This window comes from Aspergillus heteromorphus, assembly GCF_003184545.1.
Source record: "Aspergillus heteromorphus CBS 117.55 chromosome Unknown BO70scaffold_9, whole genome shotgun sequence".
In the NCBI taxonomy this organism is placed as follows: domain Eukaryota; kingdom Fungi; phylum Ascomycota; class Eurotiomycetes; order Eurotiales; family Aspergillaceae; genus Aspergillus; species Aspergillus heteromorphus.
The window spans coordinates 968702-988079 of NW_020290414.1; the positions used below are offsets into that span (position 1 = coordinate 968702).

The 19378-nt window shown below is 53.0% G+C and overlaps 8 protein-coding genes across 8 annotated transcripts; 6 read left to right on the forward strand and 2 right to left on the reverse strand.

Moving 5' to 3' along the window:
* The first annotated feature begins 2754 nt into the window (after positions 1-2754).
* Positions 2755-4438, forward strand: BO70DRAFT_232722 (uncharacterized protein). Its single transcript, XM_025538799.1, has 4 exons — positions 2755-3363; positions 3413-3480; positions 3529-3579; positions 3628-4438. The coding sequence occupies exons 1-4, from the start codon at positions 2812-2814 to the stop codon at positions 4343-4345; spliced, it is 1389 nt and encodes a 462-aa protein (XP_025400381.1). The 5' UTR covers positions 2755-2811; the 3' UTR covers positions 4346-4438.
* Positions 4439-4531: 93 nt separating this feature from the next.
* BO70DRAFT_370562 (uncharacterized protein) lies at positions 4532-5454 on the reverse strand (the record flags this gene model as incomplete). The annotated part of the gene is made up of 2 exons (XM_025544747.1): positions 4532-5205; positions 5421-5454. The coding sequence occupies 2 exons, from the start codon at positions 5452-5454 to the stop codon at positions 4532-4534; spliced, it is 708 nt and encodes a 235-aa protein (XP_025400382.1).
* A 554-nt stretch (positions 5455-6008) lies between these two features.
* On the forward strand, positions 6009-7457 carry BO70DRAFT_379138 (uncharacterized protein; the record flags this gene model as incomplete). Its single annotated transcript, XM_025545313.1, has 2 exons — positions 6009-6995; positions 7047-7457. 2 exons carry the CDS (start codon positions 6009-6011, stop codon positions 7455-7457), a joined length of 1398 nt encoding a protein of 465 aa, XP_025400383.1.
* A 584-nt stretch (positions 7458-8041) lies between these two features.
* BO70DRAFT_379139 (uncharacterized protein) lies at positions 8042-8503 on the forward strand (the record flags this gene model as incomplete). The annotated part of the gene is made up of 1 exon (XM_025545314.1): positions 8042-8503. One exon carries the CDS (start codon positions 8042-8044, stop codon positions 8501-8503), a length of 462 nt encoding a protein of 153 aa, XP_025400384.1.
* A 789-nt stretch (positions 8504-9292) lies between these two features.
* BO70DRAFT_386758 (putative C6 transcription factor) lies at positions 9293-11071 on the forward strand (the record flags this gene model as incomplete). The annotated part of the gene is made up of 1 exon (XM_025545846.1): positions 9293-11071. Exon 1 carries the CDS (start codon positions 9380-9382, stop codon positions 11069-11071), a length of 1692 nt encoding a protein of 563 aa, XP_025400385.1. The 5' UTR covers positions 9293-9379.
* A 94-nt stretch (positions 11072-11165) lies between these two features.
* BO70DRAFT_290136 (MFS transporter) lies at positions 11166-12761 on the reverse strand (the record flags this gene model as incomplete). The annotated part of the gene is made up of 2 exons (XM_025539335.1): positions 11166-11475; positions 11527-12761. 2 exons carry the CDS (start codon positions 12759-12761, stop codon positions 11166-11168), a joined length of 1545 nt encoding a protein of 514 aa, XP_025400386.1.
* Positions 12762-13301: 540 nt separating this feature from the next.
* BO70DRAFT_370572 (quinone oxidoreductase family protein) lies at positions 13302-14298 on the forward strand (the record flags this gene model as incomplete). Its single annotated transcript, XM_025544748.1, has 2 exons — positions 13302-13760; positions 13813-14298. 2 exons carry the CDS (start codon positions 13302-13304, stop codon positions 14296-14298), a joined length of 945 nt encoding a protein of 314 aa, XP_025400387.1.
* A 1319-nt stretch (positions 14299-15617) lies between these two features.
* Positions 15618-17682, forward strand: BO70DRAFT_289769 (sugar porter family MFS transporter; the record flags this gene model as incomplete). Its single annotated transcript, XM_025539325.1, has 5 exons — positions 15618-16040; positions 16111-16225; positions 16298-16729; positions 16824-17177; positions 17291-17682. 5 exons carry the CDS (start codon positions 15618-15620, stop codon positions 17680-17682), a joined length of 1716 nt encoding a protein of 571 aa, XP_025400388.1.
* Positions 17683-19378: the final 1696 nt, after the last annotated feature.

Below are 19378 nucleotides of genomic sequence, written 5' to 3' on the forward strand. Positions count from 1 at the left end.
ACAAACGTTGGGGAGGCCGACATCAGGCTGACTTCAGCTGGCTTCCGCTGGAGGGAAGCTTCCGGCAAGTCAACGGCGCGTTGGCAATGGGCTGAAGCAACGTGTTTCTGAACGGCTTCACGTATTCTCAGGTACGGCATACATCTGCACTGATGATACTGATGGAAGAAGACCAGCTGCTCGCAGCCAGACCCCACCCCTGGAGGCGAAAACAGCCAATCAGATGTCGGCTGTCAGGTACCTCCTCCATTCACTCCACTTGGGAAGTACTCCTCTAGACTCTAGATACGATGAGCGTACGATGTAGATCTAGTTGATATGTGGATAGACGTGGCGTCGTGGTTGGCGGGTATTAAGAACTCAATATCTACTTATTCCTCCTGTGATCCGAGGGTGGAGCCAGCCACTGCACGCTCTGGTGTCTGGTACCTTATATAACTACTCCATTCCCAGAATCCATCTCTTCCTTCTACCTTCTGCCCTTAATTTGTCGCTGTTGCACTTGAATCCGGAGCCCCCCCCCGCCCAGCCCAAAACCATCGATCCCAATGCCCCTCACAATATGATTGAACAACCAGCCGTCGTGCTATTTGGGAAACGAATCGATCAGCGGCCGTCTAATATTCCACTGCTCGAGCCCGACAAGTATCCGAGACATCCGAGCGACGTTCTCGGGGCGTGTAAAAGCGAAGGTGCAAAAGGTCAACGGTTCGGCAGCTCCCGCAGCCAGCTATCGTAGCCAGTGTGTGCTCTTCGAAAAGGAACGGATTCTGTCGCACATGAATGGCGGGACACTCGTCCCAGGCACATACGAATGGCCGTTCGACTTTGTCTTCCCGCTGCATGTCCAGTCATCTGGGTTTGAGATGGTCAGAAACGCTTCTTTTCCGCAGCGATGAAAACCATCCATTACCCCCGACATTTGCGGCAGAAACCAGTGACTCTCTGCGGAGGCTCGACTGTGAGATTGATTACCGACTCCATGCGCAAGTGTAAAAGCCACATCAGGGGTTTATCAGAAGGAACTCACCGTTATTTTCTGAAATCGTTCGCTTGAAGTTCATACCTCTCTCCGCAAAATTGGACACGGATGGGGATGACGATCACTCCGCCATGTATCGACAACAACAAGAGCAGATGTTCAATATTCGCAGTATGCTTTTGCTTCCAGAGAGCCGAGGGAGGGATCTAAAGATCCACGAAAAGATCTGCTCCTGGCTTTCGCCCAGTCAATTGCCAAGGTTCAGCTTCAGCGCATCTTTCTCCTACCCCACGCGTGTGATACAGTCCTCACCACTTCCATGCTTCTCGGAGATCATCCCATTCATGGAGTATTCCTCGGGAAGCTCGCCCCCGGAGATCACGATGGAATCTGTTATTATCACAGTAGTCAGCCAAACTGCTGCGCGCGCGGCACCGTCCTTGATGGGAGCAATATCAGGCCAAGCCAACGAACGCATCGAGGTATTATCCAGGACCTCTCTCGGGATGTCGGTGTCGGGCAAAGTGGATTTGGCGCAGGCGTTTGGTCCCCTCGTGCTCAGACATACGGACGTATCTTTCAGCACGTTCAACATCAGCAGGTCGTATCGACTCTGGGCTTCGTTCAGATTTGAATGCGCGGGAAAGACCGCCGAGTTTAACCTTCCTGATCTTCCGATTGAGGTCATGGTGATGGGGGGGAATGAGAAGAGACGGGGGCAAAGTAATATGTCTCCGCCGTCGTACACGTCTGCGTCGACACTTTCGACACGAACGTTTGAGAAGTCATAGTTTAGGGTGTTTGCATACGGTATGGCTGGTCCAAAGCAGGGTAATGGCTTTCAAAAAGTATCGAGGGCTGTTGGCTGAGCCTACCGATTGCGTTCCCTGCCGTGATGATTTAACAATATTAGCAAGAAAGCTCCAGACGTGTAAACGAAACCGGGGTATGGAATCTGAGGTAATGAACACTTGATATATAGCGATGTTGTTTGTGTGGGAGTACGTCATATACTTTCAAATGTAGCCGTCTTACAGCGTCCATCGATGTGTCACGGCCAAGTAGGAGATTTTGTTTCGATGGTGGGGGGGGGTGTTTGTCTCTGTGTGCGACCCTGCCAACGCTCGCCTCCCCCTGACTCTCCCACTCTCCTCGAATCAAGAACAGCTACCATCACACTGGGCCCAGCGACAAAGGCGAAGCTTGACCTGATTAGCAAAACCTGCCTCGGCGTCACTTATAGACATCCAAGTGATTACAGGGGTTCAGTAGCGTTCCCTTCCCCAGCTTCCCATGTTTTCCAAACTAGGTTGGCACGAGCTAATATGATGTCTTATCTTGTTTCAGGACTTCATTAAGTTACGTTACTGCGATAAAGATACATTTCAACCCTATCACAAGGTCATACGGCAATACTTCGTCTGGGCGTGTCAACCGGGATTTCGAGTTTGTCTTTGGCAGCTCCTACCAGAAGGTCCCCGGGTTTGTGTTCGACGTCTATAGTTATTCCCGAGAACAATGGCAAAAGAAAAGAACAGGGATTACAAAGTAGTCTGTCATGCTTCGTTGCCATCTTCAAGTGTTTGATGCGGTTGCAAGGAAACCCAAAGCATGTCAGTTTTGTTGGTTGAGGCGAACGTCGCTGACAAAACACGTTGATCTACAGAGTCCATCGAGAAGCTCTACCGGGACATACTCTGACAGGGATCCTGCCCAGATCGGGTTGGCGTCTCGCTAAGCCGTCAGCCGACAGCTGGCTCGCCATCCGTGGCCTTCTCGCCCAAGGCAACGATCAGAAGCACATACCATACCTCCAACCGTCCTATACAATGTCGCAGGCCATCTCGAAGCGGGAAAAGAAGCGGACGCAAGACCGCAACGCCCAGCGGGCCGCTCGCCAACGCACCAAGGATCGTCTTGCGCTTCTCGAGCTCCAGGTCTCCCAGCTGCAAGGCGGTGCGGATAAAGCGCTCTCCGATGAACTCGAGCAAATGCGCAAGGAGCGCTCCGAGCTCCGCACCTTGACTGACCATTTGATGGCCATAGCTGGTGCAATGAAGTCAACGTTGGGTTCGAGTGACGATGCGCCTATGCGACCACCACCCCACGAGGGAGAGATCCCGAATGCCGGTCTGATCAGCCACATCTTCCGCGATTATGAATCGCTCAAAGCCGTTGGACCTACTCCGATCTTGCCTCTTAGCGACACTCACATTATTGTGAGTGGGATTTTAAACGGCTGGGACGGTCCGGTCAACGAAGACGAAAAACCCATTCAGCGTCTGATGGCTTATTTGCATCAGCGGTTCATGCTCGAGCGACCACTGGCGAGGCCGATGGACCAGCTCGGTCTGTTGTACCTGGTTCAGATGGCTTTCTTGGTGCGAATCCCATTCCTCAAACCCATTTGCATGGCTGATGCGATTATAGTACCTGCTCGCCCAGCACAAAGGCAACCGGTATCATCTCTCCCAGATTCCTGGTTGGCTTCGTCCACTGTAAGCTTCCCCGCCGCTTCCCGGTACCTTCTAACTCACTCCCCAAAGACCAGCGCAGATGAAGTCTCCCCACAACATCTCCATCGACATGCTCCCATGGTAGGTATTCTTATCCACCCCCGTCAAATCACTTACTAATCGCTCCAGGCCCCAGCTACGGGCGCACCTGCTTTCCAGCCAAGTGGAATCTGCCGTGACAACCAACACCGAGCCGTGCGAATCCTTCGCATTGCATGCACTTCGCAACGTCTACTTTTCCCCGCAAATAAATTTCGAAGATGCCTATAGCATGGGGCCTGATCGCAGACTGGCTGTCAGCCCACAATTTCAACAGTACTTTGCTCCAGATTCCATCGCATGTCCATTTGCTGTTGATTCGGAGTTTCTCCGCGAGTACCCGGACTTCCATGGCATCATACCAGAGTTCAAATCCCAAGAAAGGCCGAGGAACACATTTCACGACGCTTCCTTTGAACTGTCCAGCCTCTCTCCGTTTAGCCAGCCACGTCTCACTATGGATGACTGCGCTGCCTCAGAATCGGCTTTGACTTGGAATAAAACTTCCCCTTTCGAGGACAAACAGCGTCCTACTACAGAAACTTTGGATGTTTCCCGACACAATATTCAACCGTATATTGCTTCGCCGCTCGAGAATAGGAACGCCCCGAAAGACACTGATCAGCGTTACGAACAAGCATGTCCAGATGGGGACATAGCGGAGAATTTATGCGGCACTGAGCTCAGCGAACATTGGCACGATTCTCTAGATATCATAACCAGCGGAGAGTCTAGCGCAGATTGGCTTCTCAGCTCAGCGGACTATGTAGACGGTAATGATTTACTGGACTTCGAGGGTGGTTCTTGACACATACAGGCAGTAACAGAAGGCCACGCTAACATACATCCTAACTACTTATTCCTTTCTAGTGTTTCTGAATACTGACACCACATTATAGTATCCCACAAGGCTAGCCCACTGCAACAGACATATTTCCCATCCAAAAAACAAAACAAGCCAATTCCAGCAACACCATGCCGTCACAACATTCAACTAACTTTTACCAACATCATTCTCAACATCACACCCACTCTTCCCATCACCATCATCACCGACCAACCCAAACTCCATCTCAAGCTGCTCGCGCATCTTCACCTCCTTCACAACCAACGCAACCACAAACTTCAACACCCCAAACGCGATCCCGACCTGCCACACCAACGTCAAACTATCCACATAGACGCCCAAAGCCTGCGCCTTGACTACGGGCGTTGAATCCAAAGACCACATAAACGTCCTGGACGCCAACGCATACGCGCCCCCATCCCTCAACTCCCCACGCACCACAACGCTCTCCACCCACCCCAACAACGCATTCACCCTCGGATTAAACACCGTCGACGGAATCGCCACGCCCCAAATCCCTCCAAAGCTGCGCAGAACCCACCACGCCGCCGTCGCAACGGCCACATCTTCCTCATCCCACGGCGCCTGAATTGCCGGCAACGTCGTCGTGAGAAGAACCCCACTCCCCGCCGCCACCAGAATCTGCACCCCAGCCCAATACCCCGTCGACGTCGTCGCATCCAACCGCGCCAACAACCCAAACGCTACCGTCAACAGAACCGTCCCCGTAAACTGAAACGGCCGATACCGACCCAGCGAGACGTACCCAGAAACGTCAGCCTTTGGCTGATGTTGGCGTTTCGGGGGAAGGAGAATATGTGCTATCCATTGTGATCACTGTGGTAGTAGATCTTCAGTTGAAAATGACTTGCAAAGTCTCTCAAGTAGCATTCTGGACATGCTGCGTCAAATCGAGGTACTATAAAAATGATATTGCTGTGCCTCAGGCACGAATCGACTGACACCCGTCCGAGCTGTGTTTTCTTACCAGTTAGCCGGCTTCCAGAAATTTCGAGGCCCTAACTACAGCACTGACGAATCTTAGCAAATCTGGCAAGTATTATCCTCATTCTCGCTGAGTCATACAATTATTCATAGACCACCAGACTCCCAATTTCCGGAAAGACTCCCAGCACACTAAATCCTGATCCTAGCCGAGCTGGTACCCTCTTGGGTGGGAGCCTGTTAAGATACTTAGACACGCCCGCATCTTATTTCCAGCCCCACTGTTTCCGAAACACCCACCCGGCGTTTCTCAACCCACGGGTTAAGATATGTTCTATTCCTTCCGCGGAATACCAAGTCACCACGATGCTATCGTACCTTGAGCAACTACGAAATAGGCGTACCGTCACCAAATCGGGGTAGCAGCACGATGGATACTAGCTGGGCAAGGCTCGGAGTCCCAATCCCGCGTGGACTGGTGGGATGAAAGTTCAAGCTGGATCGGCGTTTGCCAAACGGTACACGGTATAGTTCACGGATTAGCGTACCAGGTACAGTGCTGATGGTCAATGCTGAGTCAGTCAGGGGAGGGGTAATCATCACGCTCGTGGGAAAGGTTGTCGGTAAAAATTATTGCTGAGACTCTGTTCCGAAAAAGAAAAAACTCCTCCCTATCACAATGGCAAAACAGGAGGCTTATCATCTTCATCCAGCCGGCTGGGAAAACGACCCAGAAGAGGAGAGATTCAGATTCTCGACTCTCGACTACCTGACAGCTTGTAGCTTCAGCAACTACGCGCTATTCTTCAAGTTGGACGATGGAGCGAAGCAGAATGCAGTCGATGTACTCAAGGCAGGTCTTCAGCAGACTCTCAGTCAGGTGCGCCATCTGTGTGGAACAATCGAAAAGGATCCAAATGGAGGACATTCTTTCGTGAAAAGAAAAGAGAGCACAGTTCACCTTTTTGTTCAATGGCTCGATGGTGTGGGCGAGGATTATCCAACCTTCGACCATATCGAGGAATCCCATTTCCGTGGAACAGCACTGGGTGACCTCTCCCTCTGGAGTGTCTCTCCGATGACGTACGGGCAAACACCGGAAGCCCATCCTGATAGCAGCCCCGTCGTGGCAGCCTTCAAGGCGAATTTTATTCGTGGTGGGTTGGTCTTCAATATGCACCACCATCACTATGCAAATGATGTTATGGGCTGGACTGGATTCACGCACCAGCTGGCGGAGAATTGTAACGCCATTTTCACCAATCCTGCATTCCCAAAATGGGACCCGGCTTGTCTTGATCTCTCTCGAATCACAAAGCAGGAACCGCCAGAGGAGGCAAAGGTGGCCGGACCTGCACCAGCAGAGCACCCCCCAAATCACCGAAGTGAAGTATCCTTGCTCTTCCATCTCCCAGCGAGCAAGGCAGCAGAGTTGAAGAAGCTAGCCACTCCCACAGATGGCTCCTGGGTCTCGACTTACGACGCGTTCTCGGCCTTTATTTGGCGGATACTGTCTCGGCTTCGTGCCCCCATATTCAAGCTGGACATGTCATCGCACCTCTTTTGGTCTGAAAACGTCGACATGAGGCGACGGTTACAAAGCCCTAAATGCCCGCCTCGCACTCGAGGCAACGTCCTTTCAGGAGCAATATCCAACATCGCCCTGGTACCTCAACCGACGGCCGCTGAAGTTGTAACTGAGTAACCGCTATCTCAGCTAGCTTCGTACATCCGCAAGCTGACCAATAGCGTAACGCAAGAAAGCCTTGACCAGCAACTTGACTCCGTGGCGACCATCCGCGATAAGACGGCGTTATGTGTCCGCCTTCATTCGTACCCGCCCTTGACAATTATACAAACAGATCATCGTGACGCAAATGTCAATGTCGCTGACTTTGGATTTGCCACTCCCGTCACGTATCGCAATCTCTGTGATGATATTACCCAAGGTGTGATGTACATATATCCCCCGCGCCTAGGGCTAGGATCGGATGAGGGTTGCGAATTTTCCATCGCCTACGAGAAGCATCTAGCCCGAGAGCTCATTGAGGATCCTGAGTGGAATAAGTTCTTTGAATACCGGGGTGTGGATTGTGTCAACGCCAGAGATGGAGCTGAAAACGAGTGATGTGTCACGACCAAATTGAGTGGAATGGTCCTTATGCTCTACATTCCCCTGGTCTGCGTGCTCCGACAGAACGTTTACCTTGCATTTTACTACCCGTTGCTTTCCAAATCCAGGGTCTGTCAGTAGTATACTAGGGTGAATTTACTGTTCTGTCAAACCCACTGACGCCACGCTCAGTAGAGAACCAGTAGTACAGAACATATTTCGGAGCCCTGTCCATGCAGAATTGAGTAATGTCGTCTATATGTCATCCCAATGACTCGGAAACGACCTAGAATTAGCACCCAAACCCGGAAATCCCTACCAGCAACATAGCACAGACTTCGCACAAAGATCGTCAGCTTCCCCCGGAACAGTCAACATATGACAATAAACGTTGCACGAGGAAACCTGGATACCGGTAGCCAAGCTTCGAATACCCCCATCCCGAATGCTAAAATGAGCACCATTGAATTGTATATAAATCCGCTGCGATCTCTCCACGAAAGCAATTCCAACTTACCCAGAGCACATCGTCAGAGTCTCAACATCCTCAAAAGCCCCCAATTCCCAATACCTCCTCGAGCAAACAAACGAAGTCCAAAATGCATCCCTTCCAGACCCTCTCTCTGGCCGCCCTCGCCGCTACCCTCGCCCTCGCCGCAGACCCGGTCCCAACCCAGACCCCCCTCCCAACCGTCCACATCGGCACCATCCAAACCTGCGGCACCAACAAATACGGCCCCGACTACCTCATCTGGCTCGACAGCCAGTCGCCCTGCAATGGAACCGATCTCGGCATCGTCAACTCCTACCGCGATTACGGGCTTTGCGAACTCACGGCCCCGATCCCGGGCTACCCGAATTTGATGTTCTCTGGCTGCACCGAGCGGGTCACTCCCTATGGCCAGGCTGGAGCACCTGCATCCATCTCTGAGAATGGAAATGTTGTGATGCAATGCCAGCAGGTGGGACCGAGGCAGACGGAGTGCCCGTCGCCCTGTGGTGGTGGGCAGAGCGTGCAGGTCACTGCCAACTATACTTGCTCTGCTGTGCAGAACTCTTAGGCTGGGCTTTCTGCTCTGCTGCTCGCTCTCAGGGTGCTCCCAAGCGTGATTTGAGATTGTTACGGAGGAGATGGATGTCGTCGTGGGTCGTTGTGAGGTGTCGATGTTATTGGTTTGTTTACTGGACTCGCACTGTGGATTTTGTTTTGCGATTTTTGCGGACTGGCCTGGTACAAATGGGGAAGAATGATGGCAGCATTTTGTGTATTTATTCTTTCCCCGAGCATTCATTCAATGAAACCAATCGAGCCCTTCAATCCGGTGCCGACAGCCTGAAAGTAGGGGCTAAATCAAGATCGTGCCCGGCAAGTCTAGCATCTGGACATTCTATCGAGTCCATCGCAACAGCCCTACACCACAACAAGATGTCATAAACCTGAGATGATATACCCAACAATATCGGACTACCCCCCCTCCCCGTAGTTCATCTGCTCCAGGGTGACACCTCGTCGCTCCAACTTTCTCGTCAATATAGGCATTCATTCCAGATTCGCTAAGATTGCTAATTCTAGCAATAAGATAGTGACAGCCAAGAGTCTGCCTTCTGATGGGGTCATGCATATGGAAGTAGAATGGTGAGGAAGGAACGGACCCAAAAGCAGAAGAAGATCTAGCATTCATCTCTAGACAAGGACTGACGATATAGTTCCACGATTGGCCAGTTGTTTCTGATAATGTGGGGGATCACGTGCGGTGATAGGGCCGGCCCGTTGCTTGCCTCGGATCCCAGGCACCGACGGTTCCCTTTTCCCGCGTGCTTCTGTTTGGATCGATTTCCTTTTCCCCACAGCCTCCTTCATTGCTACCCCATCCTCCGAGCATGGGCACCTACAATACCAGCCAGCCTCACTCGCCACCGACATCCAGCAAGATTCCATGTCGAGCCAGGTTGCCACCCCCGGTCAAGAGCGACAACGCTCCCGCCAGGCCTGCGTTCCGTGCCGTCAACGCAAACGAAAATGCGACGGGAAGCTCCCTTGCAGCACCTGCACGGGCTACGGCTACACCTGCGACTTCAAAGATGTCGCTGAGCAGAATTCCGCGAAACGCAGCGCTGAATCGGAAGGATACTCTCCACGGGTAGCAAAGGCCGTCCGCGTTTCTGCCGAACCCCACGATAGTCCCGCTGTCCCATCAGCCCAGCAGCACGGCGTCCTGGAGCCATCGAAACAGCGCTATGTTGGAAGACAGTCGTCGGTCGCATTCCCCCTGTTCGTTGGTTTAGATGTACAGGCGACGAACCCGCCCCGTTTGCACTCCTTCGCGTACAATGCGGGGATCAGGCGAGAGCCGGGATACTCCGTAAACTTTCAGGTGGCCGAGTACATCTCGTGGGATACGGTTAAGAGTCTGATCGATGTCTACATGTCTGCTATCCATCCCGTGTTCAAATTCCTGGACGAAGGCCAGCTGTACCAACGGGGCGAGGAGCACTGGAACGGGCAGCGGCAGGGCTCCAACTTTGAGGCGGTCATCAGCGGCGTGATTGCGTTGGGATCCCTATTCAAAGGAGCGCTGGGTCAAGAGAGAGAGATGAGGGTCGTGCGTCACGCGAAAGACATCCTGGAGGACTACGATGTCGGCCGTTCGCCCTGCATCGAACAGGTGTCTGCGTGGATTCTGCGGACGATATATGTCCGGGCAACAAGTCGACCGCATATTTCATGGCTCTGCAGTTGTACTATGATGCATCTTGTCGAAGCAACTGGACTGCACCATGAACCGGACGCCATGATTCTGCCCCCGAGCAAAACTGGTCCGGACTCAACGGGAGCTCGACCGGACACTGTCAAACGAATAGCACAGGTAGCCGAGTGCTTGCATGTCTTGATTGCTTATGACTATGGAAGATCTGTCATGAACATCAGCATTCATTCGCAGGAGCCTGTGCGATTCTTGATGTCGGATGCCGATTTTACTCCCCAGCTCTGTCAGCTGATTCAGTCTATGCCTGTGGGCCAGATGTTTCGGGACTCTGCCGTTGGCTCTCAACAGCTAGTACTCGCATTGGAGAAAGTGACGTCAGTTCATGTTGACCACGACTTCCTCATGTTGGTCCGAACCGACCTTGCGTTCTGTTTGTACCGTCGCCTTCGACTAGGGGATTCCCGTCTGCAGCAAGAACAACAGGATCTGGTGATTAGCACCGGTATGGCTGCACTAGGAGCAGCAAACAGACTTGCCGATCAGAACTGGCCCTGGTGGAATGTTTTGGGTACTGTGTTCCAATTTGTCTGCGTTCTGCTTGCCATGGATACACCGGCGAGTCTTGTGAAACTTCCAGAGTCAGTGAAGGCTCTGGAGACCATTTCAGGCTATCTGAACACCCACCTGGCGACCGAGGCTCTTGCAACTGCACGGCAGCTGATACGCGCTTCAATGGATAAGAAGCGGAAGGGCCTTACCTGCCTTGAAAGGGCTCTTGGGGACAACAATACTGAGTCGCTCACGAATACTGCAGCATATGCACCCGCGCCAATTGACGGGGCTTTTGATCCATTTTCGCAGTCTTTGCAATCCCCTTTCCTGGATCTGGACTTTCTGCTGGATATGGACTTTATGCATTAATTAATGGCTCATTCTAGTACGCTCGAAAAGCATTATATATGATCAAGACGGAACCGAGCCATAGCATGTCAATCGTCGCAGTTAACCTGAATGCTCAAACAGTCTGTACCGATTGGACATCTTTAGGGTTTCTCTCGCGCCTCACCCAACTGATGAGTATAAAACAGCTGGCGAGAATGACACCCAAGCCAGCCAGGCCGACACCCATGTACGAGGCCCCTCTATAACCTTTCAGAATGTCATTCCCGTCATCGTTCACATATGACTCCACAGTCCCGGCGAAGCCGAGGCCGAGGGAAATGGAGTAATTTACAACCGTGTTCACAAGCGAGCCAGCGACACCCTGATGTTCTCGTGGCATGGAGTTGCTCATAATCACTGTTCCCGAGGGAAACGACATATCCCTGAACCAAGTCAGCATTGTTACAGGATGGAGAGGCGTGCGTGCCACTTACATTCCCCATGGCGTGACTAGCATGAGCACAAATGCCTGCGCGTAGTACGTCTGGCCCACTGTCATTGTGGCCAGCATTATCTGCCCAATCGTGAAAGCGAGCATCGCGATAAAGATGATGATACTCGGGGATATGCGCCCCAAGAGAAACCCAGTGGTCACCGCAGCACAGGCCCCAGAAGCAGATGCCCCTGCCCATTTTGCGGTTGCCAAAAGCGGAGAATTGCCATCGATCACTTCGAGAAACTGGTAGTAGTAATACACCAGAATGCCGAAGCTGGACCATCCGGCGGAGATGCACCCCAGAACCCACGCGACCTCTCCTTTAAACACTGATTGGGGAAGCAGTGGGCAGGTGACCTTGCGCTCGATAATCAGGAATCCGGCGAGGACGATGAATCCAACAATCAGTAGAGCATATGTGTATGGCATGGTCCATCCGATGACTGGGCCCTGATTCCATGCGAAATTGATGAGCACGAGGGCCGTGATACCAGTCGTCGCACCGACCACATCCAAGCGAACAAACCAATGGAGGTTGTCATTTTGCGTTTCTTGCGTTTCTTCCTCTGATGTCCGAGGGATCACAAGAATGCCAAGACCGGCGAACATGAAGCACGCGATCCCCATGACCCAATATCCCCAAGGCCACCACACCCTCTCGGCAAACAGGGACGAGAATGTTGCACCGAGGCTGTATCCTCCCGGGGCAGTTGCCCCGAAGAAACTGAAAACCATGTTCTTCCGCGGACCAGGGGCATAAGTGTGCCCCAGGATAGCGACGGCATTAGGCAGAAGCAACGCGGGTCCAATCCCCTGAAACGCCCGGCAAAAATTGAAGAAAACCAAGTTTGACCAGGCCGAGAATCCTGCCAGTATAGACCATAGCCCGAACCAAGAAAATCCGATGATGAAGAGGAGTCGATGGCCATACACGTCGCCCAGTCTCCCTGCCACGAGGATGAATGTCCCCACGGTTAAACTATAGGCGGCGGAGGCCCACGTAAGCTCTTTGGCACTGGCATTGAAGGTTTTGCTGATGATGTGCAGTGGTGCAATGGCCAAGGAGAGTCCGGCTTGTGTCATGAGTTGAGCAGCGCAGACAACTCCGACGAATGCAATTTCATTGACGAGTGACTTGGGCTGATCTAGTTGAGTCGGTGTCTTGGCGAGGGCATCTTGGTGGTTCCCAGCTGAAGCAGCCCACTCTTGCTTGAATTCTGTGTCTTCAGACATGCTATGTTGCCCTTTCGTTAAGACGACTCTCATGGGATGGTAGGCCGCACTTACGTGGATGGATGCGTTCGGGTGGTCTCCGGTTGATGTGCTTGAGCGCGCATGGACTGTGCCATGAACGAGATTGCTGTGATCGGAACTCGACCATGATGATACGAAGAAATCCAAAGTAATCATATTTAAGCAGGTTTCGAGAGCCTTGTCAATGAAGTCATGGCTGATCAATACAGTCACCGGATCGCATTGGACGATGTTTTGTTGGGTGCGGGCCGCACGGCTCGCAGCACCCGCCGCCACAGAACCGTCGGCGGGCCGATACGGAAACCTATCCTCCACATACTCTGGGACGTTGAAGAGATATTCCTGTCGAAGATTCGGTGAATTACTCACAGACATATCGAGGAGTGTTTTATAAATATGTGCGATGACCTCGATAAACACAGTGCATCCATTCGAAAGGCATCTCTATCTATCCTGACACTCATCCACTCAACAAATCAGTCCGTCTAGACTCTAGGCGTCGAAAAAAGACAAGGCAAAATGAAGGCTATTCAACTCACCCGCTCGTCTTCCAGTGCTTCACCTACGATCTCCCTGGTCACTATGCCAACTCCGAATGTGCCACAGGGCCATGCTCTCGTCCAGATCCTCTACTCCTACATCCACCCCTCGGACAAACTCAACGCCAGGGGCCTTTACCCAACGACAACGTTCCCTCGCGTTCCGGGACGAGACTACTCCGGAATCGTGGTCGACATCACAAGCGATCGCGGGGAAGCCAAAGGCTGGATCGGGAAGGAGGTTTACGGGAGCAGCGGATCAGCACTGGGATATACCAGCGACGGACCCCACGCCCAGTACTTTGTGATTCCCGTCGACGCGCTGGTTGAGAAACCATCCTCATTGTCTGTTCTCCAAGCAGCGACCGTCGGAGTCCCGTACGCGACAGCTCTGCTCTGTCTACGTCGGGCGCAGACTCGCAAGGAAGATGTTGTTCTCGTCCTAGGCACGGGGGGGTGCCGTCGGCTCCGCCGCGGTGCAAATCGCCAAGGCAATGGGCTGTCAGCTGGTTCTGAGCGCAGGACGACGGGCGGACCCCAGCCTTGATGTCCTTCTGGAATCGGAGGATGTGGCATCAACCCTCCAGTCCCGGATCCCAGATTTAACGGGCCAAAATCGCGTGGATGTGGTGATCGATACAGTAGGCAACATCGGGTTGATGAGCGCCGCCATTAGCCAACTGGCAGTCGGCGGTCGCTACGCGTGGATTGCTGCCCCGCGCGGGGACGTGAGTAAAAAGTCGACGGTGGACATCTTTCAGGCGTACCGGAAGGCTATTCAGCCAGTGGGTTGCAATTCGAACCTTCCAACGATGGTCGAGGTGGCGGATGAGCTGCGATTGCTGGGACGATGGTTCGACGAAGGTCTTCTGAAGGTGGCGGATGACAGGTCTTTCAGCGTGGTCGCGTTGGCCGATGCAATCGAGCAGGGGTATACTAAGACTGCGGGGGGCCGAGTTGTGATTGGTATGGCTTGATGGGGCCGTGGTTCGCCATCGCCAGTCTCCGCGTGTTTCTCTGTGCCTTGTCTTTTTTTAGACGGCAACACGGGTGGAGGGGGGGATATCCGGCAGAGAAGGTTTTGAGATCACGAGGGTACCAGATAGAGATGGGGTTCGCAAAATTCTCATGTCAGGTGCATGCGATCGAGCTTGCCACATGGGGGCTATATGATGACTTTTGTTAATTCCGGTGCTCACTCTTGCATGCAACTGGCCGGGTAATGACAATCTAATAGAGTTTCCACCATTGCCGACGGCCGACGGCCGACGAGGTCCAGACTCGCCCGCTCGGACGCGGAGCTGCCAGGCAGGCCCCTGATTGGCCCCGCGGCTCGCTTCCCGTCACCCCGAATTACGAGCTCTCCACGACGCGGATATAAACACTTCCCCTCGTTTGGCTGAAAGGGTGCAACTGCAACTGCAACTGCAACTGAAAGGAAGACTCTGCCAGCGCTAAGCTCCCGCACGTGAGCCTGCGAGGGAAGGGCTTACGCTGCCACGTGGATCCCTCGGGTTCCTTTCGCTGCTGCAATCTCCCGGCTTGTTCGCACGGCAAACAGTCTAATCCGCCTAACCAGTCGACCCTGCGCCTGTCTTCCCCAGATCCCCGACCCATCCAGATTGCTCATAGGGCAGGCACGCTTTCCTTCCCCAGGACCCTTTGTTAGCACGTGCAGGTCAGCCAGTCTGACGGTCTGACTCTCTCCTCACCAGTCGATTCCTGCCACCTCCGCGAGAGAGACACCCCGTGCCGCTGACCAGCCTGTTCCGACCACTCTCTGGCCGATGGCCCCATGGCCAACAGAGCCAAGACACCCCGTCTACTTTTTCTGGGGTACTTCCCCGGGTCGACTGGGCCCATGGGGAGACCCGAGAGCCACAGGCGGCTAGAGCTAACCGAAATTTCTTGTTGTGGCGTTTTGCAACGACTTCAACTGGCTCTGTGCCGCGAAAATAGGAGTCATAGCCAGCGCGCTGCGACGAACGGCATGAGCAGCTCAGCGACTTCTCCCGACATTTGCCCGTCTAACTGACCTCTTTCACTGTTGGGCCGCAGTCGTAACCGAGCCCTAACCAGCCGCCACAAATGCTTTGGCCGTGGATGGCGAGAGGGGAGGGGGACGCGGCTTGCGGGTGCCCGTTTGTTTATATTCCAAGCCGTCCCTCGTGTCTTGCGCAGCTTGGCAAGGCTTGACTGCGTGCGCGCTCTCTCTTGTTTCTCGTGTTCCGATTCTTGTTTCCTCTGTGGCCCCTCAACTGAATTGACAACTGAGTGAGCGGCTGCTTCTTCCGCGATGGTGGTCAGTCACTCCGTCGTTGGTCGTACCAACGCCGAAAAGCCTCATGGCTTGAGGGGTATGCTCAAGAATCCGTACGTCTTCGGGACCTGCGCTTTCGCCTCCCTGGGATGTATCATGTACGGATACGACCAGGGAGTCATGAGTCCCGTCCTGGTCATGGAGAACTTCGAGAACCATTTCCCCTACTTCATGGGCTCCACCATTCAGGGTTGGCTCGTCGCCGCGTTGGAACTCGGTGCCTGGGCGGGTGCGCTGTTCAATGGTTATCTGGCTGATAGGATTTCTCGGAAATACTCCATGATGGTGGCTGTCGTGATCTTCACTCTTGGGTCGTCGCTGCAGGCCGGCGCCCAGAAACCTTCATACTTTTTTGCCGGTCGTATCATCGGTGGTCTTGGCATTGGCATGTTCAGTCAGGTACGAGATCATTCGCGGTGGTTTTCTTCTGGTCATTGCCTGCGATGCTGATAATATTATGTTCACGCAGGTTATTCCGCTCTACCAGGCAGAGATTGCGCCCCCGGAGCTGAGAGGTTCCCTGGTGTCTCTGCAGCAGCTGTCCATCACCATCGGCACGTCCATTGCCTTCTGGTTGGACTATGGTATGTTTGCCTTTCGCGAAAAAAAAAAAAAAAAACATTTACAGCTCATCCCTAACCAATGATCAACAACAGGAATGCAATACGTTGGCGGCACCACCTGCAACCCTGAGGGCATCTCCAATCCCTACCTCGCCGACGGCACATACAACGCCGCCCAGAACCACGGTCATACATGTTTGGGACAGAAGACTATCGCGTGGCGCCTGCCACTGGCTCTGCAGATCATCTTTGCCTGGACCCTCTTCTTTGGAATGTTCTTCTTCCCGTTCTCCCCTCGCTGGCTGATGTCCAAGCACCGCGAGGAGGAAGCCACCGCGGCGCTCTCCAAGCTCCGACGCCTGCCGCCTGACGATCCCCTCCTCCGTGCGGAGATCCTGGAAATCAAGGCCGCCGTCCTCTTCGATGAAGAGAGTGAGGCTGAAGCCATCCGTCAGGGCGGAAAGCTCGCCCCCTGGAAGGCGCTGTTCAAGCCCAACATGCGCAAGCGTCTTTTCCTCGGTTGCGGTATGGCGTCCCATCCTATCCCTCAACCCATACATTCTTTCCCCTCCCTAATCCTGCCTTTATCTCCGAATCATCTCACTGATGTCTCAAACAGGTGCCATGGTGTGCCAGCAGTTCACTGGTATCAACGCTGTTTTGTACTACGCGCCCCAGATTTTCGCTTCATTTGGCTTCAGTTCGACCAAACAGACCCTGCTGGCCACTGGTGTGACCGGTATCTTGCAAATCACCTTCACGCTGCCTGCTGTGCTGCTTCTGGATAAATTCGGTCGTAAGACCTTCCTTATTGCCGGTGCCATTGGCATGTTCCTGTGCCACATCGTCGTCGCTACCGTGGAGGGTCTGTATCAAGATAACTGGGACAAGAACCTGGGCTTGGACAAACCCCAAGGTTGGGTGGCGATTGTCTTCATCTGGCTGTTCGCTGTCAACTTCGCCTACTCATGGGGTACGTTGCCCTGTCTCCCCACCCCATCCCCATATCTACCCTCACCCCCCCCCCCCCCCCCCACACTCATACAAGTGTACCCATACTAACCACATATGTTCCAAAACAAACAGGTCCCGTAACCTGGGTGCTCGCGCAGGAAATCTTCCCCAACAGCCAGCGCTCCCGCGGTGTGTCCATCGTGGCCTCCACCAACTGGATGTTCAACTTCGTCATCGGTCTCACGACCAAGGACATGCTCAAGTCCATGAAGTACGGCACGTACATCTTCTTCGCCATCTTCAGTGCCATCGGCGGTCTGTTCATCTGGTATTTCGCCCCCGAGACCAAGGATAAGACGCTCGAGGAGCTGGATCTGTACTTTGGTGGTGGTGAGGAGAGCATCGCCGAGGCGGATCGTCTGCGCATGCAGAACATCCATGAGCGGTTGGGCTTGGCGGGTGTTCAGGAAGTCGGGGACTTGGATGAGAAGAAGGAGATCCGGGGTGATGTGGTGGAAATGTAAGTCGGTCTTTTTTTGTTTGGAATGAATGAGTGAGTTGGGTATGTGGTGGTAATGGACTTGGGTGGTAAATGGGTTAGTGGTGTGGTGTCCCTGGGTTGATGGAATGGGGGAGGAAAGGGAAGAGGTTGTGGGTTATGATATCATGTTGATTCGTATTAATGGAATGATTTCTGATGACTCTTTGCTCTGGCCGCTGGTGTGGCGTTGCTTGTGTAGTAAGTCAGGTTGATCAATCTTGCAGAACTAGCCACGGGAGTCTTGAGGGGGAAGTCATAGTTGAAGTGATCTTATTTATACCCATTATTTTTTTTTAATTTCTTTTTTTTTGTCTTTTGTTATTCCCGAAATATCCTGCCTCCGTGTTTCAAACCATTGCCCGTCATTTCTTACAGGTTTAGATGCAAGACCCGCAAGAAGTACCATCCCAACCCACCACCATTGGAAATCCTGTGATCATCCGTGCGAAGATACTTGACTCTCCTCCTTCTGGTGACTGACTGACTCTCCTGGCTTGGCAAATCGCACATTTCCTCCTAACTCAAGCAGCGACAGTTTCCGAGTAAGATGAACAAACAAATGAATGATTGGTTGGTTTCTTGCATTGCAATATCATCCTGCATTGGTGTCAAGATCCCATGTTCTGCAGATTCTCCCCATTATGTATGCCCGATTGCAGCAGGCAGAATCGATACAGGATCAGGGTTTAGCTTGTCATGCTGTGTTCGTTGCTGAGGTCGAAGGGGGAGGGTAACTTGGCAGGATCTTGTAATGGCAATTGAATTGCGTGCAAGCGGGATATCCACGCGGGAAGTAGATTAAGCATTAGTTAACTAACCAACTATAAGTTTGGGTCCTGGTTATGTAATCCATCCGCGCGGTGTTTCTCTTTTCTGCCAACTGGGAGTGTTCAAGTTGCTCCTCTGGTTTTATCCCTCCCTCTCGGTTGGAATCAACCTGCTGTACGTACACAGACCCTGGAGTCTTGTTGTTTCTCAAGTTATCTCTTTCTTTTCTCTACTTTGCATCTATCAGAATGTATTCCACTCAGTCAACACGAATCCGGTGCGTGTCGCAAAGCTCATGACTTCACTGCTTCGTCCTTTCCCGCCTCACTAACCCACCGCGAGGCTTCTAGGTTGAAGTGGATGCCTGCTTATCTAGGAAGCTATCTACCGATCTGATACACGGTTCAAACACGACCTCACCGGCTGGCACTGGCAGACTAAGCTGACCCACCTCGATCAACGTTCGGAAGAAAAGCTTTTTGGGTCAACCTTTCGAGTCTCGATCTCCACGGGAACTTTGTGTGGCACGAGGGAGGCAGGAAGGACCTGTATCGGTGTGAGGAGTGGAACGACCCACAGACAATAACTCCGGACGCTAATCAATCTATACAATTACAGGTGTGAACCCCCTGCTTATCAGGGATGAGGAGCATCTGCCATCCCCGACGTATCTACTCGACAGTCATGAGTTGAGTTGACACGCACCACCGTCGGAGATCTCGTAGATCTCGCGTGCGGGAATTAGTCCTCTTCGGGAATCGCCCTGACGAAGTGTGGGGCCAAATGCCCTCCGTCCGTCCCAAAGACTGCGTCATCCACAGCAGCTCCTGCAGGATTCCTCATACCTCTTCCCCCCCCCCCGGAGGTCGGAGAAGTACGATGAGTATGGCAGTATCCAGTCTAATTTCCGT

Bases quoted from the DNA above. Each gene is read 5' to 3' on its own strand.
- BO70DRAFT_232722 (XM_025538799.1), top strand. From the start codon at position 2,812: ATGTCGCAGGCCATCTCGAAGCGGGAAAAGAAGCGGACGCAAGACCGC. The intron at 3,481-3,528 runs GTAAGCTTCCCC...CACTCCCCAAAG, and splicing joins CCTGGTTGGCTTCGTCCACT to ACCAGCGCAGATGAAGTCTC. The intron at 3,580-3,627 runs GTAGGTATTCTT...TAATCGCTCCAG, and splicing joins TCCATCGACATGCTCCCATG to GCCCCAGCTACGGGCGCACC.